This window comes from Phalacrocorax aristotelis, chromosome 1 (assembly GCF_949628215.1).
Source record: "Phalacrocorax aristotelis chromosome 1, bGulAri2.1, whole genome shotgun sequence".
Lineage (NCBI taxonomy): Eukaryota > Metazoa > Chordata > Aves > Suliformes > Phalacrocoracidae > Phalacrocorax > Phalacrocorax aristotelis.
In genome coordinates, this window is record NC_134276.1 from 91,247,439 (window position 1) to 91,265,502 (window position 18,064).

Here is an 18,064-nt window from a genome sequence, read left to right on the forward strand (position 1 = left end):
TTCCACTACTCAAAAACATCTCCTCTTGACAAACAGGAGCAAGAAACCAAAATAATGCAATAATTAATTGTTAAATTGATAAATAATTTTATAATTAATTGAGAAGGAAGTTGTTTTGGAAGAATCACATTTTGTGATGCCCAGAACTGCATCAAACACAGATGGGAACATCAGACTCTGCTTCTTCCTGGCCTCCAGCTCGGCCAGGCCATTTTCTTGTTAAAGAGTAATAGCCAACATAAAGCCCTTAGGCAGGTGTAATTTAGGAGTATAAGAACAACTCTCTCACTCTTGCCCATGTAGTGCAAGAACAGCTACTATTTGTGGAGGGGGATGGAGATCACAGGTCTTCACTCATTCCAAAAATCAGAGTAAGAGAAGGCAAGTTTCTGGGGCTGGAGCAATGGGCAGGCCCTGCCATGGGGCAGAAGCTCTTATGCATCTGCTTGTATGCCTGCAGGTCAGAAAGCAGGGTATAGCATCAAGAATTCAAGCTCGCCCCCATTTCTGTATTTTTTTTTCCTTTAATCTCAGGTAACATATATGCAGTGCTAGCTGGATTCTTCTTATTCCATTGGTGGCATTTGTGCAGCTGCCCTTGCTAAGTGTTGTCGCTCAATATGCAATTACATAGAGGTATATACTGAAAAAAAACGTGTGCCTTTCACGTAGAGAGGAAGCTGATCAATAACAGTAGATTCCAGCAGTATAGCATATTTGTCACAGGCAAGCAAACAAGTTTTGCCATTTGCATCTTTGTGAATAAGAGGGTTTTCCTTTCATGGATTTTGTTTCAGGAGTCTCTTTGGAAAGTAGACTAACTCACATGCAAGAAGAATAGAAAGATTACATGGTAGTGTAATGACTGCAGTATAAAACTGGAAGACCTAGTGCTGCTAGAAACAGCATGCATTCACATTTTTATGCAATAGAAATATTTGATGTGTTAGGACTTTTAAATTATATAAACAGACATTAGTCCATGTGATACTTACTTACATGGCAAATATCAGCTATTTCTGAGGATATAATAAGAATTAATACTTTCTCTGTCCATTGCAATATCTTCATGACATAAGGTGGGGGATACCATGATTTAAACCTGGAACACATCTAAACTCTACATATAGAATTCTTTTTCATTCTTTGTTGTTTGTTGTTTTTTTTTTTTAATGTAGAAAAACCCAGGATGAATAAGCATGCAATACCTTCCTAGCCTCATAGGTTTTACTGCAGTAAAAGAGAAAGTTGGTGTTGATTTTACTTATCTGTTTTATTAGTAATCAACAGATTCTGCTCTTCAGGGTTGCAAATTTCAGTGGTGCTTAATGTCATTCCTGGTGAAAATTTAAATAGAGAGGTGGTCTCACATCATTCGAATCAAACTGAAATATTTTGATTCATGCAATAGATGTGTTTTTTTTCAATTGTATTTATTCTGTTGTGCCACATTGTTTCATGGGAATTGTCATTTCCCCCATCCACATGCTTGCAGAACTAGCGTGGGTCTTTTCCAAATGACATTTTCCATCATATGGTGTGATCTGACAGAACTGGTTAATTCATTAAAATCTTACAACTGCTAACGTTTCCAGTGTGTGCTGAAGAGTAAAGTTCACCAGAGGAAGATACAGTGTTTCATTCTCTATTGTTTGTTATTTGGAGTCTCGATTCCCTTAATACCCTCCTAGCAGGCGTAGGTGACACTGTGCCTGCTGTTTTCCAAAAGCTCTACTTTTATAAAAAGTCTCGCATATGCAGCCCATCTCTACAGTATTTTTCAGAATACTTCCGCGCCTAAATAATTCCCTAAAACCTACTCAGTCTGTGGTGTGCTTGCTCATGAAGAAAGAACAAAGGGACGAAAAGACCAGTCAGGCTGACCAATGGAAAATAAGACCGCAACTTATTATTTAGTATGTATGTATGGCCTCAAAGATGAGAATTTGCTATGTGTACTCAGATTATCTAGTGATTTCACAAACACTACAATCCCTCTTTCCAAAGCAGTTAAAGAGCAGGTATTATGAGACATTACAGTAAAACACAGTTTCTAATGCTGTTCATTAAGTGCTATGTCTGAAGAAATCAACTGGCTGAAGAGTCAGGTGCTGAAATAGCCACAAGAGGTTGAAGAGCCAACAATTTGTATGTAAACTGAATTGCCAAACCTGTTATTGATATTTTTGTTTAAGTGTGATCTGACACAGTATGTTGTTTACTACAGCTCCCCAGAGTTAACCTTGTTTGGAAAAAAATGTACGATTTATCATTATCTAGAATCCAGGACAAAGTCTGCGCTTCCCTTGTACAGAAATCGTTGTGCAGTGCACCTGAGAGGGAGTCTGGGAGAAGGTACTGGGGCTGCAGCTGTTTGCCATGATTTACGTGCAGTAGTTTTTGACGTGGACTAGCACCCACAAGAGACCAAAGCAAACCCACTACATTCTTTTCAGAAATAACAAGAAAACAGGATTTATAGCAAAGCCTCCATGGTGAGAGATTTGAATGTTTTCATCTGTTGGGCCAACACTCTACAGGATAAAAATAAATAAGTAAATAAAGGTCAGTTATTTCTACAGCTTGCACAGGTAAACAAAAGCAAAGTGAAAAGGGAGCTGTGTTATTGCAAATGTACTATATTAGAAAATTACTGTGATTGTAGGCATTGGTGGACTGCATTTATCATTACTTTCAAGTAGCTCCTTAGCAAAACAGGTCTAGTGGCAGCTGCCTTCTAACCCAGAGAAGCCGTCTACATCTTACTTTCAGTCTGCTGCTGCTTTGCTTCTAGGGTTTGTATAGGAATGATGAAAATGTTGTGAGAGCTGTTCTTCCTTAATAAATGGAGAAATTATTCCAGCTTTGTAGTTTCTTGGGGCCCAGAGTCATCTACAGAATTACAGGAGGTTACAGTTCTTAATATATTTCTTATAAATAAATATTCTTTACCAGAGAGACACACATTGAGTTATTTTCATTTTCTTGCCTAACCTAACCTCCCTAAAATGTGAAAAGGTAAACAGGAAACCTCTCCTGCTCTTCTAGGAGTTTCCCAAAACATGACCTGGGGCAGCACTTCACAAGGCTAAAGCCACAAGAGGCCGTTCTGGCGGTCAGAGACTGCTGAGGGGCAGTGGCATCCCTGGGTGTGTGACTTACCTGCCTCACTTTCAAGACACAGAGAGAGACCATAAGAAGTATGGTCTCCCATATAGGATTCCTTATGGGAGTCCTTATGGGACTCCTTTATGCAAAGGAAACTTCAGGCTTCTAGCTAAACCTGTTTTCTAACCATGTAGCATCATTAAAATGCAAAAGCCAAAGCACCATAGCCAAAAGCAGTATGGTCAAGAAAGAATCCAGAAACAAAACACTGAATAATATTAAGCTGTGAACGGTGTGGACAGATTTAAAGCTCCCAAGTCATAAGCCTGTAAGAGCTAAAAAACATGTGAAGTTTGACATTCAGAGCCACCTCTTTTTCTTTTTTTTCTATTGCAGGTATTTTGTTACCTCGGATATTTTCTTGTGACTTATATCTAAAAACAGCTAAGCTTTTAAAACAGAAATTATTTTTTGATCTGACAGAGAGGGCACAGGAAAAATGTGTTTGAGAAATGCATTTGTCTAAAAAAACCCCATGAGAAAATATGAGTTTCTGGAGTAAAAGTTAAGTCAAGCTTGTAAAACAATTTCAGTGACTTTCCTTTTCTTTAGCAAATCTTGCTTTATGCTTGTGATAGTTGTTGTCTCCCACTCTAGCCTCTACTTCTGAAGAGGAAGGAATGAAAAATACTTGCTGAACAAGTAATTTATCAGCCTGACATTACCATCTATCAAGAGGAGAGGCCTGCTGTTAGGAAAATCAAGATTATTGGTTCAGGGGTTTTGTTACCTCTTGTGAAATGAAGGTTAGTTTAACAATATATGTACCTGAGAGATGTCCTGGGCATTTCGAGCCCAAAGTCCCATACATCACTTCTTTTTCTGCAGTTTGCTGTGGTGGTTGCTGTCTTCATTGACTCTGCCTCTGACAGTCCTGCTGCTAAAGAGCCTACTCAAAGCAGAAGGGATTTGGGTTTCTTTTCCTTCACAACCTATGAAGCAGTCCACTGAAAAATTTTAATACTCTTAGGTTAATCTTAGATCTTACCATGTATGTTTCAGTATAGCACCTTATTAAGTGTTGCAGACTGAAATATCTCAGGGCTAATGGCAGGTAATATGTAAGCATCAACATATAGACACCTCCATTAACTGTCTTGCTGTTGAACTGTAATTCATCAGCTGGAAGCCTTGTAGGGTTAAGGGATTTTTACGTGGCAGTAAATTACTATATGTGGGCAAATAAGTTTAGCCCTATGCTGAAGAGGGCCAGCTTCTAAGTAAAACAAAAAAAAAAAAAAAAGAAAAACCTAATGAGTAAGAAGCAGACTTTTATTTCCAATTTAAACAAACAAACAAACAAAACCGACCAACCAATAAAAAAAACCAACCCAAAACCCAGACATTAAAGGAAGATATTTTTAGCCTCTCCTGTAAATAATGATACTTACAAATTCAGGGAAAGTTCAAAAACTACAATCTTTCTCTGATCTTGTTGCAAATCTTCAGCTAGTTTTGGGGGTTTTTTTGTGTGTCTTTTTTTTTTTTTTTTTTTTGTGGATGAATGTGTGTGTGTACTCTGGATTTACACATTGATGGCCTGAAGAAATTATTCAATATGTAATTCAGCCCTGTGCAATCAACATTCCACTCCGCAGCATAGCAAAATATAGACAGATATATTAATGAAGAGATATAGCTGTGTAATCACATTCAGCTACTTTGTATGATGTTTGTATGATAATATTTAGTGGAATGATAATACCCAGCCCTTTCAAACCTACATCCACTGAATTTAAAGTAGAGAGAATTTGCACACTGCTTCTTCAAAATTGTACAAATGCAAGACCTGATGCCTTGCCAAAGACTTCACAACATACCACTCAGTGATGAGACTAGAATTTAGCAGTTCCCAGCTTGCCATTATATTTCACAAAACAGCATTTATTTATTTTTTTGTTTAATTTAGCATAACCTGCTATACGAAACATACAGCAAGACAGTTGCGATCTGGTAAGAGAGTACAAGACATCAAGGTGTGAAAATATGTAAATAAACTAGAGGGCAGCATAGCAGTAGGTGATGCTTTGTGCAGGCAAGGAAGGAATCAAGAGGAATGTCTGCAATTCATCCTTACTCTAAGGGAAGAATTACAAATCCCTAGAATATGATCATATGATCAAGGCTCAGGACCGAAAAGTATACGGTACCTTATTTTTCTGTTTAGTTTTCTTTTTCTCCCCTTAATCATGTTTACATGAAAGCTTTCAAGAACTGTCTTAGGACGTGAGACTTCTCAGAAAACATGAGCAGCTTCTACCCTCCCTCCCTGCTGGGCTTGGCAGATGACATTGGCAAAACAAGTGGGTCATTGACTTCGTAAGAATTGCCACCTATACATCACACCTAGGAATTTAACAGCTGTTTTATCTCTCCACTTGGAAGACTGGTATTTTACTAGTACTTTTTCTCTACATGAACAGAAAGAACGGTGTGAGAGATTTTGAATGCATCTGCCTTGGCCTTTTATAATTTCATTTTGAAGTGTTAACATTACAAATAAATGACATACTTATAAGTGTAGGTATTGCCTGTGCATTAGTTTTATAAATGGTTTACATTGTACAGTAAAAGAAAGTTCCATATTTCAGTACACTTAACATTTCCACTCTCTTGGCCCTCCATATTACTAGATGCTGGTCATGATTCTCAAACACTTCCCTTCTATATCTTTGAGAATTCTTCTAAAAAGAGGTTGCAGAAGATGTCTGATAATTATCATTGCTTCAAAGATTGCAACAAAGATAGTTGTCTTTCACTGATGAATCTGTTAAATCAAAGACTAGAATGGGCGACATCACGGTATATGCTAACTTATATGTCAAATGGTGCAAGTGTAATTTAAACTGGCCATACAAGATGACATTTCACTAACCACAAAACTTTCACTATTTGCTAATTACAACTAGCAGGTTCTTAGCAGGCTGATGTTTTTAATTAGAGCTAATACAATAGGAATTTACTTTCATATTTTTTTTTTAAATGTTTAGAAGTTAGACAGTGCCCTCTCCTGGATATAGGCTCCCATAGCAGTAGTTTGCAAAGTGCCCCAAAGGTTGCCAATTAGAGAAAATGGACACAAAAACAGTGTGTTGCTCTGCTGAAGGGATTTGTTGGTTTCAAGGAAGTACACTTTGTTGTGGTCTCTCCTTGCATTCTGCTGTACTTGAAAGCATACTGTGTAACGAAAATTGTTCTCAGTTTAGATGGCAAAGAGCTTTTGATTAATTTAGCTTGAACCCAGTTGGCTAGAGTTGACAGTGCAACTTTATCACAGCAAGCAGCAGGAACATGTAGTGCTATATATTCCAGTTTTTACAAAAATTGGCTCAATACAGTAAAAGCATATTCATCTTCAGAAATAAGGGTGATGGAGAAATATGCAGCTGAAACTTAATTTTTAGTGTCTTTATTGCATTACTTTACTGTAAAAATAATTATACTAAGAAGCCAAAAGTGTCATTCTTCTCTTTATCCTTTCTTAAGGGTATTTCATTTCTTTGGTTTGTTTGTGGTTTTGTTGTGTTTTTGAGGGGGTGTTAATAAAAACCCCAACACTACCAGTTAGACTTACTAATTCTAATCTCATGCCTTTGGACTTTTCCAGGGTCCTTAAAAAGAGCTGTTTACCCGGGACCTAACTTGAGACAGAATGTTCTCAAGAATTTACAACATCTCACAGCAAAGGGACAGATGGAGAGAGAGAGATATGGATTTCCCTAGTAGCTAATTCAAAATGTGTATCTAAATTCCTTCAAAGGTAGACTATAAAAGTGTAATAATCCAGCATTTACAGAAAATTTAAATTAATGGCACAGAAGGCATTACATATCCATCCATCAAACTTTTACAGTTTTCAAATCACTTCTATAATTTTTCTCAGCACAGGAAGCACACAGAGAGGGTTAACTGTGAGTGATTTTATTAATTGGCTGACAGGTTGCTTTGTACATTAGCTTACACAGGAAGCAAAGCAGCTTTTTTATTTATTTACTTAAATATTGCATGCTTTTAAAAATATGGAGACTCCCTAAAAACAGACAGCCATGCAGGGCAACTGCTCTGTGCCAAACTCAGCATCCTCTGACCGCTCACTTCAAAAGTACACTTCTAGGGAAAAAGGCAGCCCATCCTACAGCACGCAGTCACTCACATGAGGGCAGCTCTGGAGCAGAGATCAAGATATGCTCCCAAAATACTCTGTCCACTCAGACAGCTTTTGTCCATTACCTACATGTGCCTGTTCTGTGAGCATCTTTGCTGCACCAGGTGAACTCCACTGTCCTCTGCAAAGAGCTGAGAGCTCTGGAGTAACAGACCTCCTCATTAATGGTCACAGCTTGTCATTAGCTGGTCACTGAATCTTTCTTGATGACCCGAGAATGAACTTCCCACTGGCTTATTGTAAAGACTGGTCAAAGTAGACAGTATAGGTAATTTATAGCTGAGCACCTGGCCTGCTAATGGCCTTTGCGCAGCGACTAATCAACACAGTACTACTAAAAGACATTACATCCTTCCTAATTTATTTCTCAGCTGTAAGTATTTCATGATGAATGGGAACTTTGGATTCTGTGTTTAAATATATGTTTACATATTAAGGGAGAAAATCCTTTAAGAATTTAATGAAGAAAAAGGCCCTAATCTTACAAACTCTTATTTTCTAACATTTTTTGCCATTAACAAAATACGTTTATTTTTAAAAAACATGCCTATGCATGTTGATATTCACCTGTAAAAGGCTGAGAGGCCTGCACAGTGCAAAAAACAGCTCACAGTGGGTACCTGTTAGCTACAGGAGCCTGGAGAGCTTTGATGGGTCAGCACCTGTGGTGCCTAATCTCTGTGAATCATGGATAAGTTGGCCAGAAGCTACAGTCCCTCCAGCTGTGATCTTATCAGCTCTCAAAAGCTAAAAAGTTTCAGCCACGCCTTGACTTGGTGGGAAATCTCCAGAAAAAGCCCAAGAAGTGGCAGTGATGCATTAGGTAGCACTCTTCCCTCTAGGACTGGTATATAAAGCCATAGGGTTTATCCCAATATCACAGGAGTATGTTTTTGCTTTGGGTGTGAAGGTACCTTTTCTTGTCTTCAGCGTGATCGTAGTCCACCAGTGCTGTGGTTACTAGGCATGTCATAGCTCTGAACTAGATATTCACAATCCTTGAAGGTTTTGTTAAAAAAAATAAAAAATAAAACAAAAGAGGTAGTTTATGAGTTATGCAACTCGTATAAGAAACTGGCTTTGCATCTTTGAAAATGTCCTGGACACAACCAGGAAGTTTATCATGTTCTATTACAGGTTTTCATGTACTTGACTCACATTAAGCAGTATCCCAATGCTCATCTCATTCCCTTTCAAGACTGCAAAATTCTTTCTCTCCAGTGCTTCCAAAAGGCACTTTTTGAGCTGTGTAGAGATTGAAGAGGTGGGTTTCTGGAGAGGTGTCTTGATCATTGCTCCCCAGGGTGTGGAAACAAGAGCTGCAGTTGTCTTCAGGAAGTTTTTGCCCTCTTGCTGAAGATCTTCAGCTTATATTTTGGTAACTTTGCTCTAAATAAGATGACATTAACAAAATGTCTCATTAGTCAGAGATTTTATTTCATATCTTTTGATTATAAATGTGACTCTTCTCTCCATCCCTGTTTCAGGTTCTGGGATACTCCTGTTTTCTCAGCAGGCATTGCTGGCAAAGTGTATTGCACCAACCAAAAGTTCATGTAATGACTTAAAGCCACTCAGTTCCTAAACAGCTTGTGAAAGCAATATAGATGGTACTTGCCTTGATGTTGCATATTTTAATTACAAACTTTTGATTCTGCACCTTTTATGGCATGGATGTGAGAGTTCAAGCCAGGTAGAGGAGTCAGATGCTTTTACAGAAAACCACAAATCTTTTCAGATAAATAAGACATTTATTAAATAATTAAACTTCTTGTTATACAACAACCTGGATTTGTTATCATACTAAACAGTAAGATGTTCAAATATTAATGTTTGAGAAGGACCAGGTCCTGACCCAAAGCAGTGTATTTTTAAGGAAATTCAGTGAACCAGATGGACTTCTCATGGCATCTCAGTACAGAATGAAGTAGTGTTAACAGTGCTTTTTATTTTTATTTCTTTTTTCCAGGAGCTGTGGTCAGTCAGCTTTAAAATCCTAAGATAAAAAATTGAAAGTATAAATAAAATATGAGTTTGGTCTCAGCAGTAATAAACACTCCATGAAAATACTCTCCTCAGAGGGGGAAAAACATCCTTTAAATCACAACACTTCTTTAAATCACTGTGTAATTATCCACTAAACAAATCCATATAGCAGTTTAGAAGGGTTGGTGCATGTTGAGACAAACATCTTTACAGCAGTGAATGGGAGGTCTTTAACTCTGTGGCTGTCCACAGTACAGTTTTATCTGATCTTAACCAACACACAAAACACACATGAAGTACAGTTTCAATCCCTGTATGTGCTCTAGTTGAAACCCCACAGCGAAGTGGTACTAACACAAGGTAAGACTACGCAATGAAAGTAAACCGAAGTGAAGGCATATTACATGTTTTAATTTTCATTGTAATGATTAAATAAGTAACACTGCACATATATAGAATTTCTGCTTCTTGCTGTGTGTACCTAATGGTTATTCCCACTCATACAGCGAGATGTGTCCCACAAAAGACGGAATGAGTTTACGTCTTCTTTTTTTCAGTTTCAGTGTTCAATACTTTTCAGCAAAGATAGTTTAGCAATGAACACACATCTTCCTACAGCTTTCCCTTGGAAATGGTACTCTACAGGAATCTAACAGCCTCATTTCGGAAACCATTGCAAAGCTGAACTAGCACAGATGCGATTGCATGTCTATTTTACCTAACCTTTATCTGTTTTCAGAGACAACATGGAAATCTTTGGTTAAGTTAGTTCTTTTTGAAAAAACAGTCTTTCATTTCCTTACCAAACATAAAACTTAGTGAAGGAATACAAAAGGAATCCTGTTCTTATGTAACATTTAATTTCATTTTTATTGTGTTTATTTTCAGAAAATATATTGAACAACAGTTACAAGACAAGTAGATACTTTTGGACATTTCCAACAGCAGCTGGAAACTGAGGGTCTATACAGATACAAACCTTCTTAAATCAACAGAAGCAACTGATTAAAAAATAAAACATTTTTTACAAATTTTGAAATAACACATTTTCTTACATGTTTTGTAACAGGCAGTTCTGCTAATCTAACCTGCCGAGCTTTCTTTGGATATAGTGGAGATGTCAGTCCTTTAATCTACTGGATGAAAGGGGAGAAGTTTATTGAAGATTTGGATGATAGTCGAGTCTGGGAAAGTGACATCAGGTAAAAGAAAAAGCATTTTGTTTTTTCAGTAAATATCTTTTTTTTTTTTTGATAGTTAATGTAATACTTGTTATCAAAGACTAACTCAGGAACACTTTGGGTCTAAGCCCTGTTTTTGCAACATCCATTCTTTATCTTTTCAACTCCACCAGTAGAGAACAGAAAAATGCATGTCTCGGCCAGATCTGATGTTAGAGAGCTGCAAAAGCAGGATAGCTGCCGGGCAAGTACCATAGCGTAACTGACTGGAATTTGCATAGTGACTTTTTCAAACTGTGGCAATCTACAATGAGAACCATTAAGACAGTTACTAGGATGAAATAAAGAAAAAAAATACATCAAAGAAAACAGCTCAAAAGAAGCCTTTTGAAACATGGAGCCTTAAATAAATGCTGAAGTCTGGCTTCTGTTTTGGAATGTTTAGATTTCTTTTCTCCAAGGAAAAAAAACATGAGTTTCCTGGGATATTATCTGGCCTGTGAGAGCCAAGCATCCTGTTATGTGGGCTGCTTATATCTGCTGAAATACTTGTTTTAGAGAGGATCTGGCAATTCACATCATGTACTTGTACTGCTCCTAAAAGTGCTGCCTCATTTGGAAATTAAGAAAAAAGTGGGTTTGTATTGTGAATTACATGCTTGACATAGTGTACCAACTCCTACCCAATATGAATTATCTACCTGGATCTGAAGCAATTGCTTTTCATTTATAATTCTGTATGTGTATATGTCACTGTGCCTATCTATCTCGAATAAACCCAGAAATGAAGGCAAATCTAAATGTGCATTACAAAAGAAGCTAAATAATCACAGATGTGTTACCTACAGTGATTGTCTACAGCAGAACAAAATGAGCTGATTTACACTTCACCTCTTACATAGAAGTTTATTATTTCATCAAAAGCCATGAAGTCACATGCATTTTCAGCTTAACCTTGTAACCAAAGAGAGATAATTCCTTTACCAAGCTCAAGAAGGCTACATGGACATTCAAGGTCATCTCCATGTCCCAGATATAGGCAAAAAAGAAGCATATTTCACCCCAGTGTATTTCAAGTCTATTCTATAAAGCTCAAGACCAATACATTAAATGGCACACAAGAAACAGATCAGCTGTATTTCACATTTAAAGCTTTTTCTAACCCCCTCAGCCAGAGACTTAGCACTCTGAAGGCTGATAAAAAGGTAAGAAGAACCTCCTAACAACTTTCTTGTTTTGTGGAGGGAGAAGCAGGAAGACTGGTTTCCACTTCTTTTGACAGGTGTGACATGAGGGAGCAGCCTAGAGCAGTTTGTCATTTGCTTTGCTGGGTTTCTAAAACCACCGATGGTCTTGCTAAGAGGTAAAGAAAGCAATGCAAAGACAGGTGGAGTTGTATGCAGCAGGTCTTTTATTTATCATTTGTGTGAATGAGCAGCCTCTGGTATGCCAGTTCCTTCTAGTGATTTATAATACACAGTCAAATTTTATAATACATTCAAGCAACAATTTTTCAGACCCTGGCACAAACACACTGTTTTTGGAAAAGCCTCAGAAAGTGCACAAATATTGTGTTTGGCCCAGACTCCTAGTGTGACCCTAACCCCCAAAACAACTGTTTTCACTTTTCTCTCTTCTAACATTTCAAGACTTCACATAGTACTGATCAGGGTCTCCATCAGAGTGTGCAATAGTATGTTATCAGCATGCACATCATCCTGCTTAAAGAAGACAATTAACTGAAGCTCTCATTAACATTTACAAAGACAAACCTCCTCATTAGAAGTGAGGAAGAAAAGGGCATGATATAATTTAATTAAGATTTCATCAAACCATAGCCAAATTTGAAGCCACAGACTTGTGAATTGTAAGTAACACTATTATGTCATGATTAGATAATTCTCTGCTATGATAAAAGCAGAATAGCAGTGATGGTTGCTTTTTTCTCAGGGTTCTGAAGGAACATCTTGGGGAACAGGAGGTTTCAATCTCATTGATTCTTGACTCTGTGGAAGAGGCAGACCTGGGCAATTACTCGTGCTACGTTGAGAATGGAAATGGACGCCGACATGCCAGTATTCTTCTACATAAAAGGGGTAAATATGCAGCTTTTTGCCATAAAATGATACATTATAGGGGCAGTTTGTAGAGCTTCTTCTGATGTAAGCATGAATTTTGGCATCTTGACATATTAACAGGTAATGATTATTTTTCCCTGGGTATTTGTACAACTTTCAAATTAAAACAGAGAGGTTGTTGTTAACTATGGCTGTCACAGGGGAAGATACAGTAACACCTTTTAATTAAATTTATATAAAAGATGAATCTAATAATTAATGAACTTTAAAACTAATAAAGGCTCAACAGGGAAAAAAATAATAGGAAGCCACAGGAAATACAACTGTAATAATTTTAATTTTGATTTTGTAAGAAATAAAATAAAATATTATAAAAGCTAACAAAAATACATTCCACTTCTGTCAGAAATGCCACCTGCACCCCATGCCAGGGGAGTTCCTGCATAGCCTGACTGTGGACATTTTCCTTCTTACACATTTGTTTAATACCAACATTTCTGGAGTGAAGTATCATGATAGAAACTTCTAAGGACCTTCTTGTTTCTACGCACCACTCACATCCTATGATTCCAGCCTGCTTAATGGCCACAGCCACCTCCCACGGAGATAGTTACAGAGAGGTGGAGAATCTCTCGCATAGCGAGGTTTCCAGATCCACTTCGCTCACTTTACCTCCCAGAGGGTGCTCCGCATGCCTCGGCTTGACGTGCCCCACCCTCATGCAGCATCCTGCTGGGTTAAGAGAGCAAAGAATAATCAGGAGCAGTGTCTGTTCTTTGCTGTCATTACTGTGCTTTTTTTGGACTGTTTGTAAAGGTGAGCAAACCAGATTCTTACTGGGGTACTCAACTACTTGTGGCATCTCTCTTTATATCAAAGCAGTGATGTTTTCCCCAGTTTTAGTCTTGTGGCATGCAAAGCCTGTCTGAGTTTAAAAGGAAGCTGTAAATCAAGATAGTGACTTATTTACTTAAATATATTTTTTCTGTACCTCCAATTAATTGAATAGAACTGATTTGTAGCCATTTTCCTGAACCCTTGTCATTCCTTCTTGAGAGATGCAGATGTAAATAACCAGATGTTCTGCTTAGCCTGGCATTTGCCATATTTTCTTGAATTTACTGAGATGGGAAATTAACTTATTAAGTAATTGAACCTCAACAATTTACCAGCTGGTAGTCATATAGTCCTAATTCAGAGACATCTGAACACAGAGCAAGTGCTTAACCCAACAAACACTGAAACCCAATGGCTTGTCTTTAATAATGAAATTAGTGCATGGAACTCTGAAAAGAAAAAATTTTTAAGGCTTAAAAATACTTCATTAACTGACATATATTAAGTCATATGCTGATGGTGAGTCCTTATTTTCCCTTCCGTACAAGATGTAGCTCCAAGACTGACAACACAAGTCTTTTCTGTTCTGTGACCACCAGCTTTTTAATGGAACAGCGTGCATGCATAAATTTTGCAAGGGTCTATCTTCCTTGCTTCCTTTCTTGGAGAAATCAGAATGTCAAACACACCACCGTAGGTGGCCTCATGATGACATGCTTAAGAGGAAGTAATATCAATATTTAATTACCTTATAAATAGTAAAAATCTAAAAATCACAAAAACTCCCCCAAATATTTTTTTCCTCTTTAAGTAAGGCTGAATCTGAAATTGTGATTTGGAAACAAAATCTGTTGTGTCCCTGAAAAACAAAAAGTACCTGTTACAAGCCTTCTACATACTTTGCATGTTGACAACTGTTTCACTGAAATGATAAATTAACCATGACAGATAAAAATTTGAGCTAGTCTCTCAGGTCTCCTAGGAAGAGGAGCTTTGCGCTGCTTGCTTAGTCTCCTGTATATCACCATGACAACATTTCATTTTAGGTTTCCTTGTTTAGATCCACACTTGGTCTCTGCTAGGAATGAGTTAGCTGTTTATTAATTTCTGATTATTGACTCACTTAGAACAATTGGGACCTAACAATTAGGTAAATCTGCTTCCTGAACACCAAGGCATTTGCAGATGTATTAGTTTCGGCAGGTTTTCTAGTCAGTGATCTTTTTTTCCAGCAGTATAAGCCAACAAATATGCTGAATCTGGAATGTTCACTGGATACCTGAAAAAGAAATTATAATCCTTCTTAAACTGCGTATGTGGTACGTTATCACCAGGATCAGAAGGGACAGGAAAGCAGAAATCTGTGTTACTGAACAAAGAGCATTCCTGGGAAAGAGGTATTTAGGGCTAAATGCTGCAGTGGGGATTCAAGTACAAAATATAAGCCTTTCAAACACCCTTGCAACTGCTGTTTCTCCCTGGTCAATATATTCCCTGTAAACTTAAACTTCCAGGGGGAGCTTTTGGGTATGTGTGCAATTACACAGGCTTTGAAAGGGCAAGAAGTTCAGCATCCAAATCACCAGCAAAACCTGGATACATCTTCCTCACATTTCCTGCTGGTCAGCCCAATAGGGACACACACATTTACCTCGCAGAAAACGCAAGCAGAGTCTGTCTGATGGTGGTCTCCACCACAAACCAACACCTGGCACATTCAGCTAGGGAGAGGAGGTTCCTGCTCTTTCCCTGATGTGGCACTGGAACAGGAAGCCCAGACCCTCCCCTTTCCCAAGAGGAACTTTGGGAGGGGAGCAGAACACAGCTTCCCGCTCTCCAGCACAACTTGTGCAGGAAAAGCGAAGCTGGTTGGGGTCCATCACTGTTAGAAAGCTGAGGCCTCTCACACCTCTCTCTTGCCCAGATGCCAGCGCTTTGCATCTCAGGGAGCTAAACCCCAATTTTCTCCTGAGCTTCTTTTACTTTCTCACTGTCAGTGGAGAAAACCTGTGATCTATGCTTTTGTGCAGCCAGCTAACAATTTTTAGGCTCCTAACTTCCCTCAGATACTGTGCGTAGGGAGCATTTAATTCAGAGCTAAAGGCAGTAGAGCATTTTAAGCATGACAATGCTGATGCTGTTTCATTTTCTGGTCCATTCCTACAAAATTTGTCCAAAAATAATCAGAAAAAGAGAGGGATCAGAACCCAGGAGATTTAACTTTCATTCCCTTCCTCCAGCAGTTGGCCAAATCTCTTTCTATCACCTTTACAATAATCAAGTTATTTTCTCTTTTGTGTGAGGAAAAAAAACCCTACTTGTTATAATCTAAGGCTGATTTTGTTACTTATTGGTGATAGCTATCATTGATCATCTCTAGCAGTTACAAGTTAATCTTCAGCCAGGTAGAGGAACCTTTTAGAAATTAATTTTGAGAGTGGTAGTGACAGCAGCTAAGCACAAATTTATTAATGACAGACCACAGATTGCAGATGATATAAGGGGTGGCTCACACACTATAATTCTATTTTTTCACAGGTTTTAAATTCAACCAGACAAGCCTATCGTCTATCAATGTAGTAGATAAAAATATAATGCATAAGGAGAAAGAATGCTCTTTTACAATGTCAGGTATTGAAAAGTATGACTTTCATGCTGGATCAAAACCTTTTTAGTCTCATTCAGTCATATACTATGTTGTAAATACAGGTTGTTAAATAATTATGAGAGTATTTTTATGCAAATTCTTGTCTGTATATCTGCAACTAAAACTCTAAAGCAAAAATAATCTCAAATTCTGTCTTGACGTTATTTTTTTTGTGCTATTGATATTATTTTAAAACCTTAATACTGTACCTGTATTTTTCATGGGCAGACACCAGAATAAGAGCAGGTAACATACTTTATGCATTTTTGTCAAAGTATCTCCTTCCATTCTTCCCATTTTCTCAGTGCTGCCTAATTTCTTCTTCTGGGCCTCTTCTATGTTTTGGGTGTTTTTTCCTCTGTCATAAGTGTTCTCAGTGGACATATATGGGTCTTATTGACTAGAAGAGAATGAGGGATGGTTAAAACAATTTTTTTTTTCTTTTAGGACTAAAAAAGACTTTCACTGAAATAAATTGTTTAGAAGAAGAAATTTATTCTGTTTGAAATTGCCCATGAGAATAACATTTGAAAAAGAAACAAGTTAATATTTCCTATAGGATATACATCTTGAGGAAACCTACAGATATGTAGGCATACTTTAAACTCATCATATAGTAATGTATAAACATCATATTAAAACTTCCTGTACAAATTAATAGCAAATTCTGAATAGCAAGTAATTCTGAATTTTCTTCATACAGTTATTAAAAATAATGGAATTGCTGACGAGCTCCTTAAATTACAGTGTCTTTCACATAATAGTGTAAATCTGTTTCATTACTCAAGGACTTGAATAAGTTAAGGTTTTGATCTCATGAGCATTTTCAGTCACTAGGACACAACTTCACACAGTGGTAGTGATGAGTGACAATTAAGACTTAAGAGAGAAAAGAAACTAGTTCTTTTCTAACCTCTGCAAAGAAACCAGGGTGTTATAGCTCTCTTTGCCATAAAGCTTCACGATGCTTCTGAAATTTCTGAATGGGAGCTCATCATGTGAGATATAAAAGCAATGAGTTTTATATTTTAACTTCTGTTAATTAGTCCAAATTACCTGAATATTCCAGCAAATCTCTGAGTCTCAGCAGAAGAAAAACTATTGTAAAACTCTGACCCACTGGTCAGTTAAGACCATACGCGTGTATATCTTCCATTGTATAAAGCATTCAGTTTTTATCATGCACTGCGGGAAAAACCTTCCCGAGTTCCTCACCAGGTTTTAGAACTGGAATTGAAATTGGATTTGATGGGAATTGATTTTTCATCCCCCTATGGCCACTGAAGAGGCCTTCAGGTTGTCACTGTGCTGGGCAGTGCAAAGGTTCAGTGCCCAAAAGGTTCATGACATAGGGCCAAAAGTTGAGTATCGCCTCCCTTACTCTCCCAACCCAACCAAAAATGGCTGTTCTTTTTACACTCAATCTCATTTAAAATCAGTAAATTAGTAGAATACTAAAGACTACCACCTGACAGAAACTCTTCATAAGACCTTTTTCTTCACCAGTAAGTTTTTTCTCATCCTTTAGAAAATTGAAATAAGACATTTCCAGTAAAAAGGTTAGTCAGATTACTTGGCATGTGCCTAAATCTAACTTTCCTCTGACAAGGTGTCAAACAAGTTGGTTTGTTTAACAGATTCCTTTTTAAAACAGCTTTTGTACCACTTTTATCATAGTTCGACTTTTTATATAATGTCTAAGTGCAATTCTAACCTTGATTGGCAAGGATGAAAATATTTTAAAATAAAATGTCACAAATTGTTCCCATAATCCATGCAGAGCTAAATTATTCATTAATGCTATCCTCAGAAAAAATGTAAACAGTATGTTTTATGATCTTACATCCTTGGAACTTGGTACTCCATTTTTCCCCACATTTTAACACCTCCCAGTGATTCTTACATTCATTTCTTTCAGAAGATCTAAAAGAAGTAATTGTGTGGGCTGTCTGATTTCTGTAGTGCAATAAGCAAATAGAAGCTCTCCTAATCAGTAAGGTTT

At 37.5% G+C, this 18,064-nt stretch overlaps 1 protein-coding gene across 1 annotated transcript in view; it reads left to right on the forward strand.

The window, feature by feature from the left end:
- Window positions 1–18,064, forward strand: part of IL1RAPL1 (interleukin 1 receptor accessory protein like 1) — a 770,634-nt gene that overhangs the window by 729,689 nt on the left and 22,881 nt on the right. The window contains exons 7-8 of the mRNA XM_075097466.1: window positions 10,389–10,521; window positions 12,451–12,596. Coding sequence (XP_074953567.1) covers window positions 10,389–10,521; window positions 12,451–12,596 — 279 coding nt within the window. The remainder of the gene's footprint in view (window positions 1–10,388; window positions 10,522–12,450; window positions 12,597–18,064) is intronic.